Below are 25269 nucleotides of genomic sequence, written 5' to 3'. Positions count from 1 at the left end.
GGCTGGTCCTACTAGGGACACAAGTGGTGATTCAGAAATGCTTTTATGGATTTCCTCTTGCTCTCAATATACCCTCAGCTCTTTGGTGCATGTGTTTGCTCTTGAAGGCAGATAAAGTCACATTAAATTATGTAGTGATTTAGAAAAGGGAAGGACCTAAATGTTTGTTTTGAAATCAAATTAAGATGGGTATGTGTTAAAGAGCCAGGAGAGGCTCAGTGTAGGCCAGCAAGTATCTCTTGCATTATGCTACACCAAAATAATCTTTGATAGCCTCTGTGAGGAAGGGTTGCTGTTTGTGCGTGATGACACTATACACTTCTCAGCTGATTTCCTCCACCCCTGTCTCTCTCATAGGCTATGTGCCAGAATTTCGGGAGCCTGCATCTAAGTGGACCTCTGAAGGACATGAATTTCTCTGTTCCAGAAGGATCTGGAGTGCGCCTCATATACCAGGTAATCAGTGTCTCTTGGTATCCACTCAGATCAAAAATCCCATACTTTTCGCATACTCATCTCATAGACAGTGTTGCCATCCGTGTTGGTGGGGCAGTCTCCAGAGATGATCTAAAATGAACTTTGACTTTCATTATCTGAGAATTCAAGTGTCTTCATGCAAGAAAACAAAGACAACCCCTTCTCTCAAATACATTTTAAGAGGATATCCTAAAACAGGGGTTACCCCAATCAGCAGTCCTAGAGAATGGGCTTCCATGTAACTTGTGTCACCATTTTCCTTAGGCTCTGAGGTTCCTTTCCCAAAACCATAACAGAAGGGCAAACCCAGCTCCCAGGCAAATGGAGGATGTGTGTCATTATTTTCCATTCCAGTGCTCAGACAAACCCCTGTCTTAGACAAACATTTCCTTTGGAGGAGAAACCACAGCTCGGATTTTCTGCAGCATTCAGGAAATAATGTGAAAACTCCTCTGTTGAGGATCAGAAAAGGGCAGCTTTGTTTGAGCGGACTCTTAGAATATTATTCCTCCAGCCAAACACACTGTTGGCAATAGATTTTAAAAGACACAAAAGCATTAAATTCTTTAAATTATTTTTGAAAAAGGCATTGATTTTTCCTCTGATTTTTCCCCCACTCTAGTTCACAGCTGAGCCACCTGCTGTGAGTTTCAGAGCGACTGGTGAAAAAGACGGAATACTTGACATCGTGGCGGAGACGGGAGTCCTGTACCTCAATGGGTCTCTAGACTGGGAGACTAAAGCAAAGTACAGGCTGCAGGTGAAAACTCAGTAAAAAATAGGAAGGGAGAGTTATTCATGTTTACCCATTTTTTTGATAAAACTTGAAAATAGTGGAAAACTGTGCTGACATTTCAAATTGTTTCTTACCTTTCCGTTTACAGCCACCTTTTCCATTTCTAATGATGAGTTTTGTTCAAAGACACATAATTTTACAGTCCTGGAAGGCTTTGCTGTTAACCTAATGATGGCTGTGGACTGTGAGCAGTTAGAACAAGAGTGTTTTTTAGCACAGAAAAGTTCTGTTGAGAAAAAAATTTACTCTGATCTGAAAACCAATTCTATAATTGGATATAAGGAGAATATTTGACTGGAAGTGAAATGACTGACTTGGCACCATGAATGAGACCTACTTGGCATCACTGAAGACTGGTGGGGTGAACCTCATGGTTGGAATGTGAAAATAAACGATTATTATCTATTTAGGAAGATTATAATCTATTTAATGACAAATGACGTGACTAAATGACATTTAGACACAGAGACACAGATCTAATCTCTGGCAGAAAACTGTTTGGCAGACACTGGAGGCTGTTAGAGGAAAGATCACTGTGTGCCTGTCCTGTTATTATATTCTTTTCATAAGCATCTCATTAGGAGCTCCGTTGGGAGCGGGATGGTGAGTAGGAGATCTCGTCAGATTCAGTACAGCCTTGTGCGCTGATTCTGTGTCAAAATTGGCCCTGCCTTTTTCTGAAACACTATCAGCTAAGAAGAAAATGATGATGAAAGGGTCAGCATCTGAAAAGACAAAGTATATGATGATGTTTTAGCTAGCCTTAGCTATCTTACTAAAGAACAAGGTGCCTAGCACTTCAAGCTTAATGATTCCATGTTCTCAGTTCTAAAGCACCTTTGGATTGGTAATACTATAGAGGAAAAATTTTCTAATCCCAGAAGTTACTAACCCAAAACTTAGAAATCCTTTACAGATAAGAAGAAGTGATGACAGAACTAAAAAATGATGCTTGCTTAGGAAAGAACAATCCTGATTGATCTATTATGTGCAAACAAAATAAAGTCTGACAGACATAGTATACACTTATAGAGCATAGCATGTTCTCTAAAAATCACACAAGGCTGAAAAATGAGAAGTCACATTGTTTGGAACAAAAATGTAATCAGAACTAAGAATTAAATGTTCCTAACAAACTGTTGGATCAGTTTGTTTTTGTAGCTGATATTTACAATAGCATACTCAAGTCCTCTCTATCATGTTGGGTTTTCTCCTTGTTCTTTAGAAAGTATCTATTTCTATTTAAAGAAAAGCATGAGGTCTAATTGTGCAAGAGTCCAAGTAGTCTGCTAAGACTGGAGGTCAGAAATAGCTTTCTGAAAAATATCAGCCAAAGCAGGGGTATATTGTTCTGTACTGTTGGCATTATATACTGTGATGAACTATTGTCAGTGAACTACTGTGGTGAATTTGTCCCTGTGGATGGAGACACACAGGGATGCCTCTCCCCAGATTTGCATCACAGTAAGAATGACTTGACATTTGCCATCCTGATTGATTTAGATCCTTTAAACTCAAATGTATCTATGTGAAAATGTTTCTTTATTTTTCCTTCTTTTTCCAAATCAAGGTAGAAAGTCTGGATGAAAAGGGACAGAGAGTGAAAGGTCCATACACTGTTATAATACTTGTTGAGGATATCAATGACAACCCACCAGAATTTGATCAGCTAATGTACACTGGAGTAGTGAGGCAGAACTCCCGTCCAGGTAATTGTCATAATAATTAAGTATTATAGTTAATAAGAAGTGAAATAAAATGCCAATGTAGCTATGAGGTATGAGTTTACTGTGACTGACACTTCTCAGAATCAGACAGTCTTAGATTATGGGCTGCCGTAATCCTGTCCAGAAAAACAGTACAAGACCCACATCCTGGAAATAAAGCAAAGAACTTGGCCAACTATTATCACTGTGACCATGGAATCAAGAAGAAACTTTCGCTAAAGAATGAGCATGTAAGGCTCCATGGTGCAAGAAAACCACTCTGTAATTTTTCAGTATATTCTTCAACTTCGTCCAAGTCAAAAGGTTTTGAATGTTGCATGGATCAACAAAAGGCAAAAATTCATATATGTTGCCATGGATCTCTATTTTTTCCATTATCTTTCACTGTGCCATGGCACTGTGTAATTGTATGATTGTTCCTTTAATTACAACTGTGTCACAATTGCAAGGCACTTTTCTCAAGGTGCTTTTGGTTGAACTAATTTTTATAAGGATGACAAAGTAGCCTAAAGGAATGAGAAATACCAGTGGAATACAGTCCTGGTGCAGGCCTTCTTTGGCTGGTAGATAGCTCTCTGAGTTAGTTCTGTCACCTCTGCATGTGCTGGTCTTTGCCCCTGGTGAGACCCTACTGAGCAGGGCTAGTGGAAGGGTGACCTGCAAGATGGTACACAGGCAATGTAATCTCCATGCACAAGCATGGCTTGCCATGAGTACTGTGCTGTGGAAAAACAGCAGCTTCCCGTGAGCTGCCTTCCCTGCTCTGCTCAAATGGTCTTCATGCTGAGGTTTCAGTGTCTTTTTATCACAGCCCCTTCTCTAATCCAAACAGGCAAGCCCTTCATGTATGTCCATGCCACTGACCGTGATGATCCTTCAACTCCCCATGCACAGCTGACTTACAGCATTCTCCACCATTTTCCCAACCCTTATTCGACAATGCTTTTCCAGATCAATAATGTAACTGGAGCAATCTCGCCAAGTATGACAGGTATGTAAAACAATCTTGTTTGTTTGTCAAAAAGTAAGCATGAATTCCTGGGTATACACAGGAACATGGAGACAACAGTTCTGATGTCAAATTCTGAATAAAGGTAGTCTGTGGGACATGTTCCACTGCATCCCTGATTTTGGGCAGTTTGTTCATGTTTCCTGCCAAATTCAAGAGAAGTTAGCAGAGCTGGACATTGGGACCTGAAAGTACAATGATAAGTGATGTAGATCCTCTTGCCCTCTGGAATATGCAGTCAGATCTTAGTGTTAATTCTGTTCCCTGAAATCAAGAAAACCAAAAGCAGTAGAATGAAAAATGTGGAGAAAATTGGGCCAGCCACATGATCTTACCTAAACTGCAATGATGTAAATAAGCAGGGCTCTTCTTCTGGGCTGAGCAAGTGCTTAAAGAAAAGAATGAGAGCTGTTCAATGATGCCTCTGCACAACAAAAGAAACTGCAGCACAGAGATCTGAAGTTAGCCAGGGCCAGTGGAGTGGCTATGTCCACATGATGCAATGCTGCCTCATTCAGAGAAGCCAGAGAAAACAGCTTGCTGAGATTCAGCACAGAGGTCCATCTAAGGACCGAGCCTGGAGCAGATGCAGAAGCAAGGTGCATGTATGAGGCAATGGGTCAGATGAGTCTGTAGGTGAACAGTCTCCACAGCCTCTGCTTCATTTCACTTAGGGCTCTTTGTTCCATTCTTTAGGCTCTCATTACTTAGATCCCCAAAAGCAGGACACCTTCACACTTGTGGTCACTGTGAAGGACATGGCAGGGATGACAACGAATGCTTTCACCGGTAGTGCTGACGTCGTCATCACTGTGAAGGAGAGTCTGTGGAAGGCACCCCCCACCATCCACATCCAAGAGAACTCCACCCAGGACCACCCTGTCAACGTCAGCCAGGTAGGGCTTGGAGCTGTAACAGTGATGGCCAGCAGCTTGGCTGTGCTCCCAGCATGTCTCCTGAGCGCCACTGAATCATCTTCTCCCAATGAACAGTGAAGATGCACCCACTGCACTCAACACCAAGCTTTGCAGGAGCTCTTCCCGGCCTGGATCTGAGTAAAAAGGGACTTTGGCACCTCTGAATTCTGTTCCATGTGGCATGCTTTGGAAATGATCATTAGTGCAGGTCTCATTAACCCATCTTTAGTATGAAAGCAAGGTTCGAATGTGACTGAGATACAGCCTAAGTCAATATAAATATCAGACCTACTAGGCGTTGCTTTTCAGGTTACAGAGGCTGTTAGCGTTGTCCATATGTGAGAAAAGGATATGAACACAGGAAACCTTTGGACAATTTTATTACAGTCTAATGACTGGAAGAAAAAAGGTACTTTTCAAGGCTATTTGGCACAATATGAAAGATAAATGCAAGGACACATTGAATGAATTAGTTTAGCAATTTAAGCAGAGCTTTACAATGTACTAGCCTGGAGGAAAAGTTCAGGAGGACAGTAATAGGTGATACTTCCTGGGACAGTAAATGTGTGGCCTGATTTCCTCTCCTGAGGACATGCCCTTGTGCAGGTGTCCCAGAGGGAGGAAAGCCATGTGCAGCTTCTGCTGAGAGGCGTGCTGCTGCCTGGGAGGATGAGCAGCATGTCCTGTTGTACACGGACCAATTTTGTGCCTCTGCAGACGTGCTGCGGTTCTTTCTTGCTGGGTTTCTTAGCAGTCCCAGCCCTGCTGTAACACCAAAGATGAATCAAGAGCTAACTTCTTTAAGGTCATTTTGAGGTTACCTTCTTCTATCTGCAAAAGAGGCTGGAAGGGGACCAGCTACACTGAAACCCTGGTGTGATCAGTTCCCCTCATTCAGGGACATCTGCTGTGACCAGCTTTGTGTGATACATTGCACCTACTATACTAAAAGGACCTAAATGCCCTACTTCAGTCTTCTGCATTCCCATAATATTTTTTACCACTGACATTTCACAGTGCAAATGCAAAATATTTTGCCTATAATTGCACAGTAAAAGTGATGTATACAGCAGTAAATATTGACTAACAGGCAAACATCCTTTCAGAAATATTTGACTTTATATTTGCTGCATTTCTTTTTAAATCTAAAGGACACCCCCCCCCCAGATCCTTTGTCATAGAGTTTGATGAATGTAAGTAGCATGCACACACATATGTGCAGATAGGTACTGGATATTTGCTTTGTTATTCCACTTCTGTGAGCTAGCTAAACCAAAAATAAGAGGCAGGAATAGATGGTTTAAGAAGATGGAATAAATTAGTGTCAAGACATTCAAATAGTAATACTTCCTTCTCCTGTATCACCTTTTATCTGCACATCACAAAACTCTTTCATACAAAGGTAAGTGTCAGGGCCCATCTTAGACAGCTGAAGAAACTGAGGTAAAATGCCTTTGCTACAACAATTTGGTGAGCAGATGTAGATTATCAGTCTGGTTTTCTGAGGCCTGCTCCCAGCATTGCCAAACTGTTAATTTTCCCATTTATGACTTAATGAGAAGCTAACAGGAAAGCAATCTTTTCTGTTTGTGGCCCACAAATGATTCTTGCTAAATCTCAGTCTACAATTCTGACTTCCTATATTGACTTACTTTTGTGTTTTTAGGTGCACTCAAATGAACCAGATGTAATTTATGAGCTTTTTGAAAAAGAAAAGCTGCCCAGGCTCCCATTTTCTGTCGATCAGAATGGGGTTATTTATGTGACTGAGCCATTGGACAGGGAAGAAAAGGATGCTGTAAGTAAACATATAAAACCAAATTGATGGGAGAGACCATAGCAAGAAGCTGATTACTGGTATGTGAGTAAATGCAAGTAAGCTAGAGAGGATAGAGGAAAAAAGGAAGAAAAGCGTGATTTCTTGTCATTTCTGTATGGAAAAGAATGGCTTAATAGATATGAAAGCATATTCATCAACTATACTTTAAACCATCTTCAGCTTGCTACTTAACAACACTTCTCTGCGGTCTGGTAGCAGTCACTCTCCACTGCGTATGTCAAGCACAACGCAGAGCTCACCGTGGCAGAGCTAAAGGTATTTGAGCTGTGGTGTAGGCGAAAGCAGGAGCTTTCGACATTTCAAATCCTCCTGATCTACACCAGCACAGGGATCTTTCCACAATAGAGACAACAAACAAATGTAAGAAATGAACTTGCTGTCAAGAAAGCCAAGAGCTCACCAGGCACTGCAACTGAGTCCCAGGCGCTTTCTCTCTGCCTCTCAGTACGTTCCTACAGGTCACTTCACCCAGAGCACCTGTGACCTTTCTGTGCCAGGCTAAGCTGTAACCATGTGCACACACGTGCATTTTGCTAGTTAAAGGAGTTTAAGTTGCAGTTGTAACTGTAAAGTTACTCCACAGTTCCCCATCTGGGGTCTTTCAGACAGAAAACCCTCTGTCACTTCTTGTTCTTGGAGGAAATTTGGGCACAGAGATGCCAAGGACCAGCTATGCTGGAGGAACACCATCTTCGTATGTGACAGATTCGTTTATGAAATGACAAAATGAGATATTCCTGCCTTTCTTGGGGTTTTGAAAGACTAAGTTCACAGAACAGTGAAGTATTCAGGCCTTTTCAATTCTTTAGAGAATCCAGATCATAAGTAGTAAGATGTCATGGAAGACCTCTGAAGTAAACAGTATGAAAGGATATTTTGTTGTATGTAAGGCTTCCATAGTTATCCATTTAAATGTAAAATATTGTCATTCTGGAAATTCAACACATCTAATAACAATGTTCTCCTTGCAGTATTCGTTCTTTGCGATTGCAAAAGACAAAGAGGGAGAACTGGTGGACAAGCCTCTGCAGATTTCTGTTGTCGTGGAAGACATAAACGACAATCCCCCTGTGTGCCAGAAGGCTCTCACTGTCCTTGAAGTCCAAGAGAATGAAGATGCAGGTAAGAAAACAGGCTCTACTCTTTTATGTACATCATTTTGGTCCTGTTATTGTTTCCATTTGGGTGCAAATGAAGCTAAAAATTCTAATCCCAAATAGTAAAATGTAGCTTTCCTGGAGGAAAGTTTTCTAGTGCAAATAGCCCTATTGTTTTCACTCTGATAATTCAGGTGAAAAGGATTTCAACAACCTAAGAATGACAGACCCCAAATCGATATTTAAAAAATACTTTTTCATTTCAAATATAAAATTGCTCTGTACCACAACCAGAGTTTTGTACAACTGTTTAGAATGTAAAAAGAAAAATAATCCTCTATTATTAGTGGAAAAAATATTGTTCTAAATAGCATGAGCCCATTTTCCCAAATCCAGGTGCTCCTCCTTTGGACTGCCCAATCCCAAAACAGTTGGCTGGGATGCTAGAGGAAAAACTCCAAAAAGTTAAATGATTGTGTTCATTATAATGTTTGCCACACACTTGTATTTTTATTGCAACTCAACTGTTTGCATTGGTATCACTGTCATCAATGTGTGCCTCTATGGGGAGATAGGACTACTGCATTATCTGAGTGACTCTGATCTTTCCCTGGCTGCAGGAAGTACTATTGGAACCCTGTCTGCTACAGACATGGATGAGAAAGACACCCTGAATTCTCGTCTGCAATTCAAAATTGAGAGTCAAGTTCCTGCAGTTCCTGCAAGTGATCTGTTCTTTATTCAGCAAGACACTGGGATGTTGCAGTTAATTAGCCATTCGTTAAACAAGCGTATTGCTTCCAACTATTCCTTGAAGGTGTTGGTGACAGATGCGGGTATGTAAAGCCTGTTATACATTGGAAAAATTTTGTTCACCCTGGCATCCCCAGTGTTCAGTGTCCAAGGGATTACAGGAATCCAAAAGGATGCATTAAAGGGAGTAGCAGCACTGAGAGCTGTTTTTCTCTGGAATTGTACTTTCTCGTTCTAGAGATGTGGGGGGTTTAATATTGATTCATAATTTAAGAACGGAAAGCTACAAGCTCTAGGGCAGAGCATGGATAAACTGGGCGGGCAGTTTGCTAACAAACACTCTTCAGTAAGAGATTTCCTTCCATAGGGGAAAAAACTGAAGAGATCATATGATTTAGGGTTTATATACTGTTTTTTTCCCCAAAAATCTCTTAAAAGGGCTCATGAAAAATAAGGAGAAATTAAATGCGGCTGCCCAGAGGGTCCAGATAATGTATTTTAAGAGATTAAGAACTGAAACTCATCTTCAGAAATAACCTTCCCCATCATGCAAGATCCCTTATGGTTCACTGAATGGAAAGGGAATCAAACTCCATACTAAAGTTTAAAGCTTTATAATGGAATTCTTATAGTTAGGCAAAACTTACGCATTGGGTGGAACTAGCACGTAAATAATGGAGTGACATGTCTCTTAATAAAATAGCATCACTTAAACAGATGTTATGAAAACTTTTGAGGGGGAGAAGAAGGTGATTTGTTTTGGATGCTCATTTGGATTTCATCCAAACGGTTTTGTTTAGGATATTTCCTATGTTTCAGTTCATGAAGCACATGTGGAAAATACTAAAACCCAGCTATGTCTGATCAGACGGAGCATGTTTGCAGATCCCTTCCCTATGGGCACCCCTGCTCAGGGAACACTGTTACATTTATATGGATCTTAGGTTCAAGTTTTACTGTAACAAAAAAGAGGGTGTTGTCTGATGGTCCACCAAGAATAGAATAGCATCTTGGGGGTTACTTTTTGACATGCAAAAGTCATACTGAGAGAGCAAAGACAATTCATAGGTGTCCTCTCCCTAGTAAAAGGCTTTGGTGAAAAACAAGAGGGAAATGAAAAGAAACAGGGTGGGTAATATTGAGGGAACTGGGAAAATGAACAAGAAGAGAAATAGTGAGTTTCTCGCTGACTACAAAATATTGGAGATCCTGTCCTTCTTACAACAGCAGGGCTTTGCTCAGATCAGGTGATTCGGCAATGATCACTACATTGTGAACCCTTCTGGAGCAAAGTTTTTCTTTCTGCAGGAGTCTTGCTCTGATATTGTTTTGTTCTCTTTCTGTGCAGTATTCCAAACAATCTGTGATGTGCAAATACATGTCATTGACATCAATGATCAGATTCCCATCTTTGAAAAATCAGATGTGAGTATTTTGATGTCCCTAGCAAACTTTCACTAAACATTTGAGTCTATATTCAATGTCTCCTGAAGTTAATGGGAATCCTTCTATTAACAAGAACAGGTAACAAAGCAGTCCACTGGTGAAAATAAAGGCAAGATGTTTCCACAACACCTACTTATAAGGTCTACCTCGTCAGTGAACCATGGGACAAACTCATAGTTAATTCTGAAGTATAAGCTAATTTGCTCAGGGGAAATAATATATGTGTAAAGAAAGAAACGGTTCTATTAAAGCAGTTTATTCCAGAAATGTAAGTTCTGGAAGGGAAGGGGGAAAAAAAGGCTTTACAAATGATTAAAATGTCTCAATTGAAAAAAAACTGACGTAGCTTCTCCCACATTCCCTTCCAAACACAGTATTAATATATCCAAAAAACAGAAGGTGAAATGTGCTATTAGTTGAATGGAAATCGAATAGGCTGTTTTCATTAAACAAAAACAGTGACCCATCGATCCATACCCAAATGCATGCCTGCTGGCCCTTGCTTCAGGCTAGAGTTTCAGGCTTTTGACTCTTACTTTGCTGGAGATGCTGAAGTCTAGCAGAGAGACCAGCAGACCTACAGTGATTTCCATTAGTTGGCCTAAGTCTCACATCAGACACTGCAGTGGGTATAGCGGGTCCCAAACATTTCCACATTGCCTGTGGAAGCTATGAGTAGGCTCCTGCTCCAGATGCAGTCACTTCTACTAGGTGTCTAAGCTCCCATGTACTTGTAGGCAATGCCAGCAGTGGGGCTGGGAGATCAAATGTCCTGCCAGTCAAATGTGGGTGTTCTCCCTTGGGGGTCCTCTCTTGGGGAAGCTGAATTGTTTTTTGGTCTTGGCTGACTGCATTGATCAGCTCTCTGTTGACTATAATGGGAGCTTTGACATGTGCAGACTGTCAGCCCATGTAACAGGCTGTCAACCTTCTCACCAGTAGGTCTCAATCCAGGACACGATCTCAAAACCAAACTGCTTGGTCAGGGCACACATCAATGCAATAAATGGAGCTGGGCCACTAGAATGACAACAGCTTATGGTGCATGGAATAATTAGATATTTAACAGTCTCAGTGGCTAGGGCTTTCAACAGGGACAGAAGAGACCTAGGTGCTGTCCCTACTGCTGTGAACATTTAAATATTGTGTGTAAGAGGTTTCATTAGAAGAGGTGAAAGCTGTTCCAGCATGTCTGGTATTGCAGCTATACTAGTAGCTTGCCCAAACAGAGATCCCTTCACCTTTGCTAAATGTAGAGCTGACAACCAGCAGACTATTTGGAAAAGGGGATATAGCAGTTTGCAGAGACTGTAGTGCCCAGCTTGCAGCCCTGGATTTCCCTGGGCAGCAAGGTACCTCAGCTCTCCTGCTATCAGGCACTTCACTAATGCTTCTGTACATCTCTCCTTAACCTAGTTATGTCTCTGCTGTGAAATGGAGCCAATGCTTCCCTACCTCACAGGACTGCTGTGGATTGAAATACCTTAGGGCTTGTGGGTCACGAGCCTGTTGTAGCGCTGAAGTTCTTATCCTCAGATGGTGCTCATCCTGTTTCAATGATCTCTCTCTCCCCTCAGTATCAGAATGTGACTGTTGCAGAAGATCTCCCAGTAGGAACAGTGATATTAGAAATTCAAGCTACTGATGCAGATGAGCCTCTCACAGGGAGTTCTTACATCATTTACGAGATTAAGGAAGGAGACCCGAACAAAGTATTCATCATAGAGACAGATCCTGAAACAAACCGAGGATCCATCAGGATTAACAAGGTAGAGAGATGGGTTTATTCTTTTCATTTCTGTTCTTTCATTTCATTTCATTTGTCATATACAGTAGCTATACTGGTGATCATTTGTAGACAGACAGGTAGATTGGTGGTCTGTGAGGCCACCCCTAAGCTGCACGCAGATTGCAGAAGGCCCCACGCTCAGGCCTGTGTGCTGTGTCTCTGCTATGCCCAGGCACACTTATCCTCCTGCCTTCCCCATCAGCTGTTTGCCCTCTGCCGGCTCTGCTGCTGTCCTGTGGTCTGGGAGCCAGCTGACGAAGTAGATGTTTACACATTATAGAAAAAAATTGCATTATTTGAATGATTTTGCAGCAGTCTCTCTTGAAAACAGAAAGCCAGCTAAGCACTGCCATGTCCTGTAGTCACAGTGAGGAACAATCACAGTGCAGATCCTCCTCCTTGACGATACTCTGGGCCCTTGGTGGCTTTTGCAGTGGGAGGTGCAGGTGATTGGCTTGTCTCCGCATCATAACAAAAAGGAAGTTTGTTCCTGTTGAGGCAAACATTAATGGAGATAAGGCCAAAGTCAGTGTGTGCTGCAGTGGACTATAAATCTCACATTCTGAATGTTGTAATCAGAAATATCAGGAACATTTTCTATTGCATCCATGAATTTCAATACCAGAGGTGTTCTCCCTTTGAAATTAACCTTCTCAAAGGCACTTGTAATTATGGGCTCAGAAAAATTATAATTTATTTTCCAAGTAGTGACATACTGTTTGCATGGAGTTCACCTGCAGCCAGCCAGGCCACGGGCAGGATGGCAGATCTGCTGAACCTCAGGGTAATTTTTTCCCGAAGATGCGATTGTGAGAAATTCCATGGTGTTTTACACTCTCACATGACTTTTGTCAACCAGAAGTCATCCAAGGCCTTCTTGTACAGAACTATAAATACTATTGCTGTAAACAAGATATACTTATTAAACTTGGTCAGGCAGGTGGCAACATTATTTGGAAATGCAGTTGCTGAGGGAGCCTCTGAGTGGGCATATGATTTCATTTAAATTCATTCTCCCAATGTCATTTTGCTCTTGACAGGTTTCCCTTGTTTCATCTAAATTTGAGATACAATCCCCTCCTTGGGAAGAGGAGGATTTTGTCATTGTATCTTTTGGCCTCCTGTGGAGGGAAGGGCAAGGGAAACTCTCTTTTTTAGTTCAGCAGCAGCACTGAGGGCACTCTGACATTGTGCATCGAGCCCCACCGTGGCTCAGACACTGACAGGTGGGTTAAAGATGCCGAAATGAGAAATTCCTCTGTCTGTCTGTCTAGGATTTGCTAAAACAAACAGTGGGACAGCTCTTTAAATCACATTTTTCTAATTTATCCAGGCTCTCGATTTTGAAACAGCTCAAGTGTATAACCTGGTGATCCATGCCACAAACCCTGAACCTTTGGTGCCAGGAGTGCAGTATAACTCAAGCTCCATTGCAGTCCTCAAAGTTTTTCTAACAAATGTGGATGAACCACCTGTTTTCAACAGCGAAGCTTACATAGGAGAAGCACTTGAAAATATTCCTGTCAATACCCTGGTCATGACGGTGGAAGCCTATGATCCTGAGGGGGATACTGTACGGTAAAAAAAAAAGATTGTGATTTATTGATTATATTCAGGATTTAGTGGGGTTGTCATTATCAGTGTTAGTCCAGGCCTCACTCTGTGGCTATTCAGTTAAAATCTCAAGATGAGGTAGGGCTTAGAAAATTTTTATAATAGAGGGACAAGGAAAATATACCCAATATTTGGCATACAGGAAAAGAAAAGATGTTTTTACAGAGTTGTCTGTCTCTCATCTAATAGTACAAAGTGGTAGGTGTAGTTTGGTGGTAGCCTGGGAGCAACCTGAAGTAGACTGCTGGAAAGTGCTTTCCCAATCATCTTTATATATAGTAACAAGCATCACCTAGTAGGGCCCTTGAACCAAGAAACTAAAAGTGAAAAAAGGCCAGTATATATCTCCAGTAAAAAGGTAGAGCTGGTTTGAGAATAACAGAGTTTCCAAATCCATACTACCAAATACCTTTAACAATGAATGAGGTATGTACAGAATACTCCTAGGAATCAGTAGGACCATGGCTGCTTTTCATGTTACTCAGGTAACAGCACAGGGTTTTGTATCCAGCAGAACACACAACTTCTTAGAAAGAAGCTCAAGTCTATATTTGATAATTCATTCATTTTCTTTTAAACTAAGTCTTTTCTACATAACTGTCAAAGACTAAAGGCCTGCTTCCAGTATGGATGCCAAGATACACTGGCAAGTCCACTCATATGATTGTGAGTGGGATGCCAGAAGTCTCAAGCTGGTGCATCCAGGTGGCTCAGTGCTGTATCGTATAGTCAAATCACCTCAAGACTCTGCCAGGTCATGATCTGTGCATCATGCTCTGCTTCATGGTGTACATGTACCTTTTATGTTAGTGACAGATAGACAAATTTTTTGTGGTTCTTGCTGCATGATTCCCAGCTAGAATGCTGAAAAGGTCAGTCCAAACCGTATTAAACAATCCTTGAAATTTAACTAAACTTCAGCAAAATACCAAGCAGTTAATGGAGTTCCAGGGTCTGACTCTTAGGCCTCCTGTGGAATCCTATTCCCAAGGGGGGGGTTCAGCTGGCTCTTTACTTTCCCCTAAATTTTGGGAACTTAGCATGTTTGGCCTTCTGTCAAGCTGGTTTGAAAGTGAGCCACATAGTCCATGAGCTCTGGGGGATGATGACAGAAACAGCTGACAGGAATTCATGTTTACATAAACCACATTTCTGCTAAAAAATAGGTTAAAAGAAATAAAATAAATAGTGTAAAAATAAAAGACATATAAGCATGTTAGCATGCTATTTTTAATGCAGCAGGTACTGAAAGAATGAAAGTGTTGAATGAAAAGGTCAGGTCGCACATACTCAATGTCTGTATTTTAACTTGGTCGTATGTTCATCGTCGCATCTGTATATGTGAATACCCTGAGACCTTTTTTTTTAACAATAATATAAAGGCAATGATGTGGTGAAGTTTAAAACACTCACTGTTCCGGGGCTGCTCCTACAGTAATTACAGGCTGCATCTAGATTGGCAGCAGATGACCACTGCAATACATCTTGGGGTCCCGGTCCCTTGGTTGTCCAACAAAGTGCCCTTGGCTGCATTGCTTCCTCCACCCAGGCTAGCCTTTGGCTTGTGCCACCATTGAAACCAAGACATGGGGGATGTGATGTTGAGGGAGGGACACTGGGTTAGGACAGTGGACACTCCTGGCTGAAAGCTTGGAGTTCCCCAGTTAGGAGGAAGGTGGAGTTGTGATATGCATAGGATGCTGCTTCTTTGGAGCAGCAGTGACATTCCTGGGGTTCTGCTCTCAGTTTTTATTCTCTGAACTTAATCCTCACCAGAAACCAATGTTTTTGGCCTCTGTTCCTCTGTCTGTATCTCCTGGCTGGCTGTATTATCAGGACTTTTCCAAGAGTGCTTTCTTTGAGTACAATTGTAATCAAGCCATTTGACTATAATCAATGAAGAAGTACTTGCTTTGTCAAGAGTTTTTTCCTGATTTGGAATAAAATATGTGATTTTTTTTTCTTTTCCTTTCCAAAGATACTCCTTAGAAGGAGATGTGAAGAAATGGCTAAGGATTGATTCATCCACTGGGAAGATATACACTGCTTCCCTGCTGGATCGAGAACAAGAACAAGCATATGAAGTTCAGATTGTTGCATCAGAGTCAAGTAAGCAAGGAAAGGACTGTGTATACACACAGCGGGACCCCCTTCCCTTGCTGCCTTATGAGCAACTACCACACTTCTTGCAACACCACACTTTCTTCAGAAAGACAGGGGCAGCAAAACTGAACCAAGGAAAAATACAGGAGCATGAGTTACACAAAATGGTCTCCTGGGCTGGGGTCATCAGGTGCATTTAATATAATACCACGGCCACATGATCTTAAATAACTTTTCATGTAGCCTTAAAAGGATTTATTCCTTAACCATTATCTTTTGTAAAAGAAATCTTGATGTTACAGGTAATGAAGATTAAAACAGCTTTCATGAAGTTAGCTATCATATGCCATTTTATTTGCTGGAGCAACATAGCATACAGAGAAGGTCATAATTTCTTCAGTGATTTCAGTATTAACATTGTCTACTACATTTTTCCTCTATAGCTATAATTATAATATAATTATAATTATATAATTATAATATAATTATAATTATAATAGATTTTAACCCTTCTTGTAGGTATGCTTTAGTTTCCTGAAAACACATATGGAGTGTAACTTTAATCTTGTATAGAATTTCATTTTATTATGAATAAAACCCCCCACATTAGTTAGTTTGAAACACGTTAGAGTTCATAGTTCCAGCCATTGGGATCTTTCAGGTAGTCCATCTGAGGAGGATTTATATTGAATAGAGGTTAAAAAAGCTGGGCTGTATCTGATTGAATAAGGAACAAATCTAGGTTTCCCTTATTAAACACAGATAACCAATAATGCTGGCCATTGTTTTCTGGATATGATATGTGAAGACAAAGTTACTGTATGTCACAAAAAAGGAATACTTCCTCAAATGTTGAGCTGGAGTGGGGCCATTCTTGCGGGAATGGGCAAAAGAAATGAAAAAGAAGTTCTTGGGCCCCTTGTCTTGGGCCTGAGGCAGAACACTGACTTGCATTTCCTACATATAGAAGGGAGGAGGGGAGCATTTGGAGTTTCATACTTAAAAGAGTGCTCTAAAGAGAAAATGCTCTGACCATGGATGTGACTGCTTACTAGAAACGATGGTCTAGCTGTCTCCTTTCACTTGCTAGTGTTCCATAGTTACCAAAAGTTGGGGGCTAATAAACCCTATTATTTTATAAGTGGTAGTAGATACCATGACTCCCTTAGTACCTCTTGAGACCTTACCTCTACTTCCTGCAGACAGACTACCACTACCCACTGCATGCCTGATGGTGCGCCAGTATACTTTTATTATAGCTGCAAATGCAGCAGCCCAGACTGAAAGTCCAAGATATGATGTATAACTCTATTCTGTTAAATTCTACAGATAATGTAGCTCAAAAATCCAAAGCAACCTTCATAATAAACTTAAAGGATGTGAATGATAACCCTCCGCGCCTAGCTATGAATTCTGCTCTGTTCTTCTGCCACCCGCTCAGTGGAGGAGAGAGAACACTGATTCAAGCTACTGATGATGATGAACAGAAGTTTTATTCAACATTTACCTTTTCTCTTAAGGATGATATGAATACAAGAAATAATTGGGAAATCTCAAAAATCAACAGTAAGTTGATAAACCTATTCTTATATGGATTTGGCAGTCTCTAAGTAATTTGGGAAATATAAAGAAATATTGAATTCCTTTTCATTCTTACCAATGTATGTCATGTATTTAATGCAGAAAAAATTTAGGTTGTTAAGAACTTACATGCATTTTGGTATGTATTTATGTGAATACCTAAGTCTTTTTTTTGAGCGATGACATTTAGCATGTTAGCATGCTAAGACTTCGCTAGCATTTACGAGAAGAGAAACATGTGTGCCTAAATGAATATAAGTCACTTCTGATAAAGAAATAGAGCAGCTTGCAAATTGTCTATTACAGACATTTCCTGTGCAAAGGGAAGTCCTTCCTCACAATCTGACTGGAGTTCTTTGAAAGGGGTCAGTAAACATTTGCATAGTGGCTGCTTGCATTTGCAAAAGACTTTTGATGAAAGGTCTCAATAGAGAAAGAAGTGTTGCTATAATGTAAAAATAAAGGATTTTGAATAATCATTTAAAATGTGGAAGCTGGAGTAAATGGTCAGCTCTTGCAGTGGAAGGAGTTCAGAACTAGCTTTTCCAAAGTGGTCTTTGCTAGGACCTGAGATGTTCAATATGTCCATAATAGATACGGTCAGCGAGGAGGCAAAGTTCATTGGTGATACAAAGTTAATTGAGAAGGAACCAAGTGTGAAGAATTGCAGATGGTCTTTGCGAGACTGAGAGGCTGAACAATGAAAGGGTAAATTAAATTTGGTATAGATACCGGTAAAGTGATACACATGAATAAACCCCACCCTCCTAAATTCACATATGAAATAATGGGTTCTGAGCTGACCATTACAAACCAGGAGTGAGACTGTGGCCTAACAATAAGTAGTTCCAAGAAAATGTCACATCAGATCATTAGGAGTGTTCAAAAAAACCAAATCAAATATTAGGAATTACTAGGAAAGGACCAGAGAAGAAACAGACATTGTCATTATGACCCTGTATAAATCCATGGTTTATTCACATCTTGAACACTGGTCCCTCAGTCTCAAAAAGATACAGTAGAGCTGGAAAAAGGTTAAGACAGGGCAGCAAGGATGATCAGAGTTATGGAATAGCCTCATATAAGGAAGTATATGGAAGCAGCAAAGTAAGCCATCAGGCTTGGAGGTAGTGGGGAAGAATATGGTAGAGGTCTGTAAAATCATGTGTGGTATTGACAGAATGGCCAGGATTGGACATTCACCCTCTTTTGCAATACACTGACTTGGGAGCCTCAAATGAAGCTTGTGAGAATTACTTTCTGCGCAAACCAAAGGGGTGTGTAGTTGTCTCTGGAACTCCTTGCCACAGGATGTTGTGGATGTAGAATGTTTCCAAAAGTTCAAAGGGAGATTGGACAAGTTAGTGGAAGAGAATTCCACTTATGTTTGCTAAATGGACACATATTACATCTGGCTCAGAAAGCCCCTGAGCTGAAAATGTTTAGAGAGTATTAAGAGAAAATAAAATGTGCTTGCTTTTCTTGTAGTCTCCGCTTATTCTGGAGGCAATAAACTGGTCTAGATGGACCTTTGGTCTGATCCAAATGGCTGTTATGTTCTTACTATGCTATATTTAAAAGGGTCTCAGATGTCACAGTGTAAACACACTAGAAGGATGATCTAACCTATTGTTATCCTAGGAACAATTTAAGACAATTATGAGTTATGAGAGTATGGGATCATATTCTTGGTTTAGATGTGATGACATTGGTGTGGCACTCCTCAAGATTATTGAGAAATTAAGAAGGAAATTCTCTGGCTATATTATGCAGGAGGCCAGACTAGGCATTTGGATGGTCCCTTCTGACTTAATGTCTGCAAACCAATGAGACCTGGGGGTATGTGGGGAAAGAGAGGAACTACCAGAACGTGCAAAACAGCCTTAAGAAACAAGACCTCAGTCACAGAGCATTGCAGCTGACATGAATGTCTAGCTAAATTTCTTCCTTGTGCTGACACAAATGTCCCATTTCCTACTTACAGGTACTCATGCTTATCTTTCTCCAAAACATACTAACTTGGAAGAGAAGGTCTATAATGTTCCAGTAATAATTAATGACAATGGAAGACCACCTTTGGAAGCAGAAATAAATCTTGAAGGTATACCATGCACAGAGCTGTTAAATTCAAGAGCACAGTAATATATATGAATAATGAAACTGAGCTATTAAAATTCTCTTTAATTTTATGGCATTTCTTTTTGCAGTAAACATCTGCAAGTGTTCAAGCGAAAAGTCATGTTTTATAGAAGTACAACGTGAGCACTCCTGGCCAAGTACAGGCCAGGCAATTGGGATTCTTCTTGGGGTATTGCTCATCATTGGTAAGTGACTTTTGGCTGATATGAGGCTAGTTCTACCAAGTATGACAGTGCTGCTGCACTTAGTGCAATGATTTACTCCTTCAGTGAAGAGATGTCATGAATGTTACAGAGTAAGTGAAAAGAAGGAATATCTCACTGTGCTCAAGCACTGTGATCCCTGTGATCATCTAAGTTTCTGGTCCAGGGGCGGCTTTTTTGGACTTTGTATCTGCACGCACATGCACTGACACTGCAAACAGCTGTTACTAGGGAAAAGAGTGCACCTTCAGCAAGTTTGCATATGATACAAAACTGGGAGGAGCGGTGGATGCACCAGATGGTTGTGCTGCCATTCAGAGGGACATCGTCAGGCTGGAGAGATGGGCCAACAGGAGTCTTATGAGGCTCAACAAGGGGAGATGCAAAGTCCTACATCTCAGGACGAATAACCCTGTGCACCTCTACAGGCTGGGGGCTGACTTGCTGGAGAGCAGCTTTGCAGAAAAGGTTCTGGGAATGCTGGTGGACAGCAAGTTGACCTTGAGCCAGCAGTGTGTCCTTGTGGCAAAGAAGGCCAACTGCATCCTGGGCTGCATTAGACAGAGTGTTTCCAGCAGGTCAGGGGATGTCATCCTTCCCCTCTGCTCAGTCCTGGTGAGGCCACACCTGGAGTGCTTGGTCCAGTGCTGGACTCCCCAGTACAAGAGACCTGGACATACTGGAGCAAGTCCAGCGAAGGGCCACAAAGATAATTAAGAGATTGGAGCATCTCTCACATGAGGAGAGGCTGAGAGAGCTGGGACTGTTCACCATGGAGAAGAGAAGGGGGTGTCTGGTCAGTGTGTATAAATACCTAATGGGGGGAGGAAAGAGGATGGAGCCAGACTCTTCTCGGTGGTGCCTGATGGCAGGACAATGGGCCCAAACTGAAATTCCATTTAAACATAAGAAAAAAATGTTTATGGTGAGGGTGGCCAAGCACAGGAACAGGTTGCCCAGGCAGGCTGTGGAATCTCCATCCTTGGAGATATTCAAAACCTCACTGGACACAGCTGGGCAACCTGATCTGGCTGACCCTGCTTTGAGCAGGGGGGTTGGACTAGATGATCTCCAAAGGCCCCTTCCAACCTCAACTCTTCTGTGATTCTGTGAAAAGGCTGCATTTGTAGTAATAGTCTCTTTGTTGCTACCTACCACCTTTTGCCTGTCAGGGAATGGACTGAAGTCCTGTCTTGGGCTTTCAGATTATAGTGATAACAGTGAAGCATCCAGGGATGTTTTGCTGTTTACTATCTGTAAATTTCCATTCAATTCCTAACCATAGCTTAGAAATTATAATTTTATTCACCTATTTTAGCTTCTTAGGTTTCCATTTTCCAGTGAGAGAACTGCTTTGAACTGTGGGAAACTGGAATTTACATGAATAAAGCACAATTATATTGTTAAATGGTAAAGAACAGAATTATATTCTTATAGGCATGAGCTGATGCAACTTCGACAAATAGCTTAATACATTTTTCCAAAACAAGACAAAATCTTGTTTGGCATTCTTTCTATAAATGTAAGAGCAAAGCAGTCAGGATGACTGTTGATGGGATCCAGTCCCCTAGGAAGCCAACAGCAGAAAGAATTCAGTGCACAATCCCATGTGATTTTTGACCATGATGGTCACAAGCAACAGACTGGGATACTGTGAGTCAGCTGTGGAGAGCAGAGAGAGTGTGGGAGACCCATGGAGAAAATCAAAGAAAAGAAATTAAATACATTACAGACCTTGTCTTCAAAAGAGGCAAATGAAGTTAGAGGATAAAAGGAAAAAAACCCCAAGAACTTATGTAAGTAACAATTACTTCATTTCTAAAAGAAAAAGAGAAGGAGCCCCTGAGAACAAATACCTAAAAAGACAAAACTAACACTCTATGCTGATTTTTCTCATGTAATTCAGAAATCCCTAAGGCAAGAGAAAGGGCTGATGCATATGTGATGCATATGTGTTTGTCTTTTAAAGATAAAACAAGAAAAAGTTCCAATTCAAAGAAAATCTGAAATGGAAAAAGGCATACTCAGACCATGCAATTAACAAAGAAAACCCCCATACTGCATCTTCATCATCTCTGTTCAAGCTTCTGACATCACTCATTTCTTCATGATACCTTGGTCTGACCACTTACTTAATAAGACATTATATACAAGTGAAAATTTTGTTTGATAACCAACTAAAGATGCTTTCATTGCAAGAATGCTGGCCAACTTTAGAGAAAGTAGTAAAAATTGCTACTGGTTCATGACTTAAAAAAAAAAAAAAAAGTGTATGTATGTAACTCATAAAGGCTTTTAGAAAATTCCTGAAATGAATGTGCAGTTTTTCAACAGAGAGCTTTTCCACTTTAAAGCCAAAGTCAGATGATAGCCTCTCAGGTGGATTTAACAGGGATCAGAGATGGGCAAGGAAAAAAAAAGAGAGGTATAGAAAGACTTTACAAAACCTGGAAAGGTTATAAACTTTGAGTCTGACTTTGAAACTCAGAAGATATGACCATAAAACCAGCCATTTTCTGGAGACCAAGACTAGAGTGGACTCCCCCATGAGGTAAGGACTGTCTCAGACCTGAGCGCCTTCCCTTTCCAGAGCAAGGCATCTGTGAGCTTATTTTCTTTAAGAGAAATGCAGAGCATAGACACTGGAAAACAAAACACAACAAAATAAAAAACAATTCCAACTCCTCAGCCAATCCAGGGCACCACACACTTTTATTAAAACAAACTCCCTCTCTCTGGTAAGGTATTTTTCCTGGGTAGGAGAGACTGGGAGAATATACATCACATGGCAGATATTAGGCATGTTACTTGATGAACTACTCAGACACTACAAAGATGAATGTGAAATAAGAACAACTAGTGAACAGAACAAATATTCAGACAAACGAATAGGGGAGGGGGGAGTAGATAAGCACTTCTGTATATTTTACAATAGTACCAGAACAAGGAGATGTTGAAAATGAAAGAAAATCCAACACTGATAAAGAGGAAATAAGTTTACATACTGTATAACAAGCTCATCATGATTTAAAAAGTATTAAATGTATATATATATATATATAAAAAATACATATAAAACTATATTTAAAAAGCCAAGCAGTGTGACAATTACAGTGAGAGTGTCAGATTCTTTGCTAAAATATCTTTTTAGAAAGATGGCTTTTTCTCAGCCCTTTACTGACCCTCTGTTCCCTCTGTTTTTCAGGTTCCATTATAGGGGGTGTGTTTTTTCACATGAAATACAAACAGAAAGATAAAAAGAAGAGCGATCGGGAAGATGTAAAGGATCAGGCTGAACTCCATAGTCTGGCTAAATGACTGTTTATTTCATCAAGAGAATAAATGATCTTTGGGTTGGGAAGAAGTGACCTTTGTAGCTCCCAAAGCCCAGAAGTGTATTATCATGAACTGAGCATACAAACATGCAAAAGCAAGCTCCCATGGTTTTGTCCTCAGTTTTATAGCTAATATTATTCAGTCACAAGATAAAAACTGTCTATAAACTTCAGCAGCAGCCATTAATAAAAATATCAGCTTTGGCAAGTGTTAACTCATGATGACACCAAATGCTGAGCTCTTGCAAGGATCAATACGTGGGACAAGTTTTCTTTGTTTGGCAGCTAAAATAAATGTGAACTTTCCAGAGGACTACATTTTATCTGCCTCTTTGCCTCTTTATGCATCCGCATCTATGGCTCTTTTCATCTCAGTGAGTTACTGAATAGAAGAAAATATAATAAAGTCCACTGCTACATTGAAGATATCCCACGAAGTAGGAGGAATCCCTCTGACTCTCAGCAAAGCAGCTCCCAAACATAGTGCAATCTGTTATCTCTCCTGGGTAATGCCTGTGTATGTTGTGCTTGTGAATTTATGCTAGCAATATGTAAGGACAATGTGACATTTCAGTTTTTCATTTATGATATCCACTGGGTATAACCAGTTTGTGAAGCACCATGGCTTTCAGTTTCTAAGTTAAAAAATCCACATGTTTAGTCATGTGGAAATTTGGTGATGTGATGCTTTATCATACTGCTGAAAATAATTTGCTTGCCCTTTTGATAAGAATAAAAATGTTCTCTAAAGGTTTTAGTGTCTGTTTATTAAAAAAAAAAAAGAAGAGAGAGAGTGAGATAGTGTGAGAGAGGGAGGGCATGAGAGCAAACCATTGCTGCTTGGTTACCTGTTTTATTTAACCTTATGTTTTGCATAATGCAGGTTAGAAATGGCTCTCAGATCAGAGTGATACATGGCTGTCTGAATCGAGATGCTATGATTTCTGGAAGCACTGGTATATTGGTTTCAGTAAACTGCACTTGGGCCCAGGATGACACTCAGAGAAGGAAAGACTTTCTCTTGACAGCATGCCTGTAGAAGGGCATTTCTGGCCACAGTTTGAGGGACATTTTTTCTTTTAAGCTCTAAATAAAATCTGACAAATATTGTGTTAAACTGAAAAGACAATATACTTTTGAAAACACTGAAGAAAAGGTCATATGGAAAAGAGTATGTTTGTTTGTGTAGGGCTTTTTAAGTAACTCTTGAATGCAGCAAGAACTAGAAAGAAAAGAGCACTGTTTTGGTAGCATTGCATTATAATAGGTTTTCCTAGAATGCTGCCAGCAAGAACTTTGCTTTTGGGCTTCAGCAACACAGCTCAATTGTTGCATCTCTTGCCCCAGCTTACCCAGCTGCTGGAGCTCTGTTATTTGCTGTGGGGCTCACTGCTGGAATACATTTATTTTACGATGGGAATGAAATCTATTATGTTTGGAAAGTATGACATTAAATTACGTCAGTGTGTCCAGGGATTGGGATCAGTATATTGTTTTATAAATAAAGGAGCCAAAGTTCAGGAGTTGTTGTACTCGTGTCTAGGAATGCAGCATTATCTGAAGATGGGGAAAATATGCAGAAATCCCCCTTTGTTTTATCTTCCTGACCCGAATGTCTCTCTGCTTGCTAATCTTGCCCAAATGTATCTCCTATTTTTTTTTTTTTCAGCAAAGGAAATAAATATCTTGCCTAATTTAGCTGATTCATCTCATTACCTAAAGAGTATACTATGTCACTGGTTTGATGCCAGGACCCTAACCCTCACCTCAGCCTATGGAGGCATTGCTTCGGTTCCTATATCTCATGTGGCAATTCCCCTGGCTTTCTGCCTGGCCGCCCTCAGACCCAGAGAGCAGATCCTCCGGCCCAAATTAAAAAGTCCTCCCTGTTCAGGGTCTTGGCTGCATCTTCAAAATCTTGAAGACTTTCAGCCTCCTTGTAGCAGATGTCACTCCTTTTGCAGGTACAAATCTACAAAAAAATCCTTCGCATGTGCTAGGAGGGTTTATTTAACCCAGTCCTGCTCTGACTCCTCTGTCAGATCAATCTCTTTTGGGAGCCAGACAAAAGCTGTCACCCAGCTTTAGCCCCCAGCAGACTGCTGCCCCAGCCTCCTTTCCAGAGGCAAAATTCAGTTTTCTTTGAGTCTCTAGAGAGAAAGAGAAGCAATATTTATTACTGTTCCTTCCCGACATGTTTTTCTACCAGCCCCAGCTGGTTCCCAGGTCCCTGCAGGAACTACAGATGCTGGAAGGTTTTGCTGGAAGGTAGATCACAATTTGGTCTGAATTTGAGTTTTAAAGTATGAGCACATCCTTTTCAGCTCCTAAAATTCCTATCAGTGTCTGTTACTTACTGCATCCTCCAAAGTACAGTCCAGTTTCTCTGAAGTTTCTTGGTAAGAACTAACATGACGTAAACTGCTGTGTAAAGATACAGGCA

At 40.7% G+C, this 25269-nt stretch overlaps 1 protein-coding gene across 2 annotated transcripts in view; it reads left to right on the top strand.

The window, feature by feature from the left end:
* Positions 1 to 23576, top strand: part of CDH17 (cadherin 17) — a 28904-nt gene extending 5328 nt beyond the window's left edge. For both annotated transcript variants that reach the window (XM_013941914.2, XM_013941913.2), the window contains 16 exons: positions 358 to 456; positions 1100 to 1237; positions 2844 to 2982; positions 3833 to 3991; positions 4706 to 4905; positions 6593 to 6724; positions 7738 to 7888; positions 8484 to 8699; positions 9965 to 10041; positions 11640 to 11831; positions 13185 to 13429; positions 15444 to 15574; positions 16898 to 17134; positions 19134 to 19250; positions 19357 to 19473; positions 22697 to 23576. In XM_013941914.2, the coding sequence (XP_013797368.2) occupies positions 358 to 456; positions 1100 to 1237; positions 2844 to 2982; positions 3833 to 3991; positions 4706 to 4905; positions 6593 to 6724; positions 7738 to 7888; positions 8484 to 8699; positions 9965 to 10041; positions 11640 to 11831; positions 13185 to 13429; positions 15444 to 15574; positions 16898 to 17134; positions 19134 to 19250; positions 19357 to 19473; positions 22697 to 22809 (2463 nt within the window). In that variant the 3' untranslated portion in view covers positions 22810 to 23576. The remainder of the gene's footprint in view (positions 1 to 357; positions 457 to 1099; positions 1238 to 2843; positions 2983 to 3832; positions 3992 to 4705; positions 4906 to 6592; positions 6725 to 7737; positions 7889 to 8483; positions 8700 to 9964; positions 10042 to 11639; positions 11832 to 13184; positions 13430 to 15443; positions 15575 to 16897; positions 17135 to 19133; positions 19251 to 19356; positions 19474 to 22696) is intronic.
* Positions 23577 to 25269: the final 1693 nt, after the last annotated feature.

Source organism: Apteryx mantelli, chromosome 2 (assembly GCF_036417845.1).
Source record: "Apteryx mantelli isolate bAptMan1 chromosome 2, bAptMan1.hap1, whole genome shotgun sequence".
In the NCBI taxonomy this organism is placed as follows: Eukaryota; Metazoa; Chordata; class Aves; order Apterygiformes; family Apterygidae; genus Apteryx; species Apteryx mantelli.
This window is presented reverse-complemented; position numbering and strand designations above follow the sequence as displayed.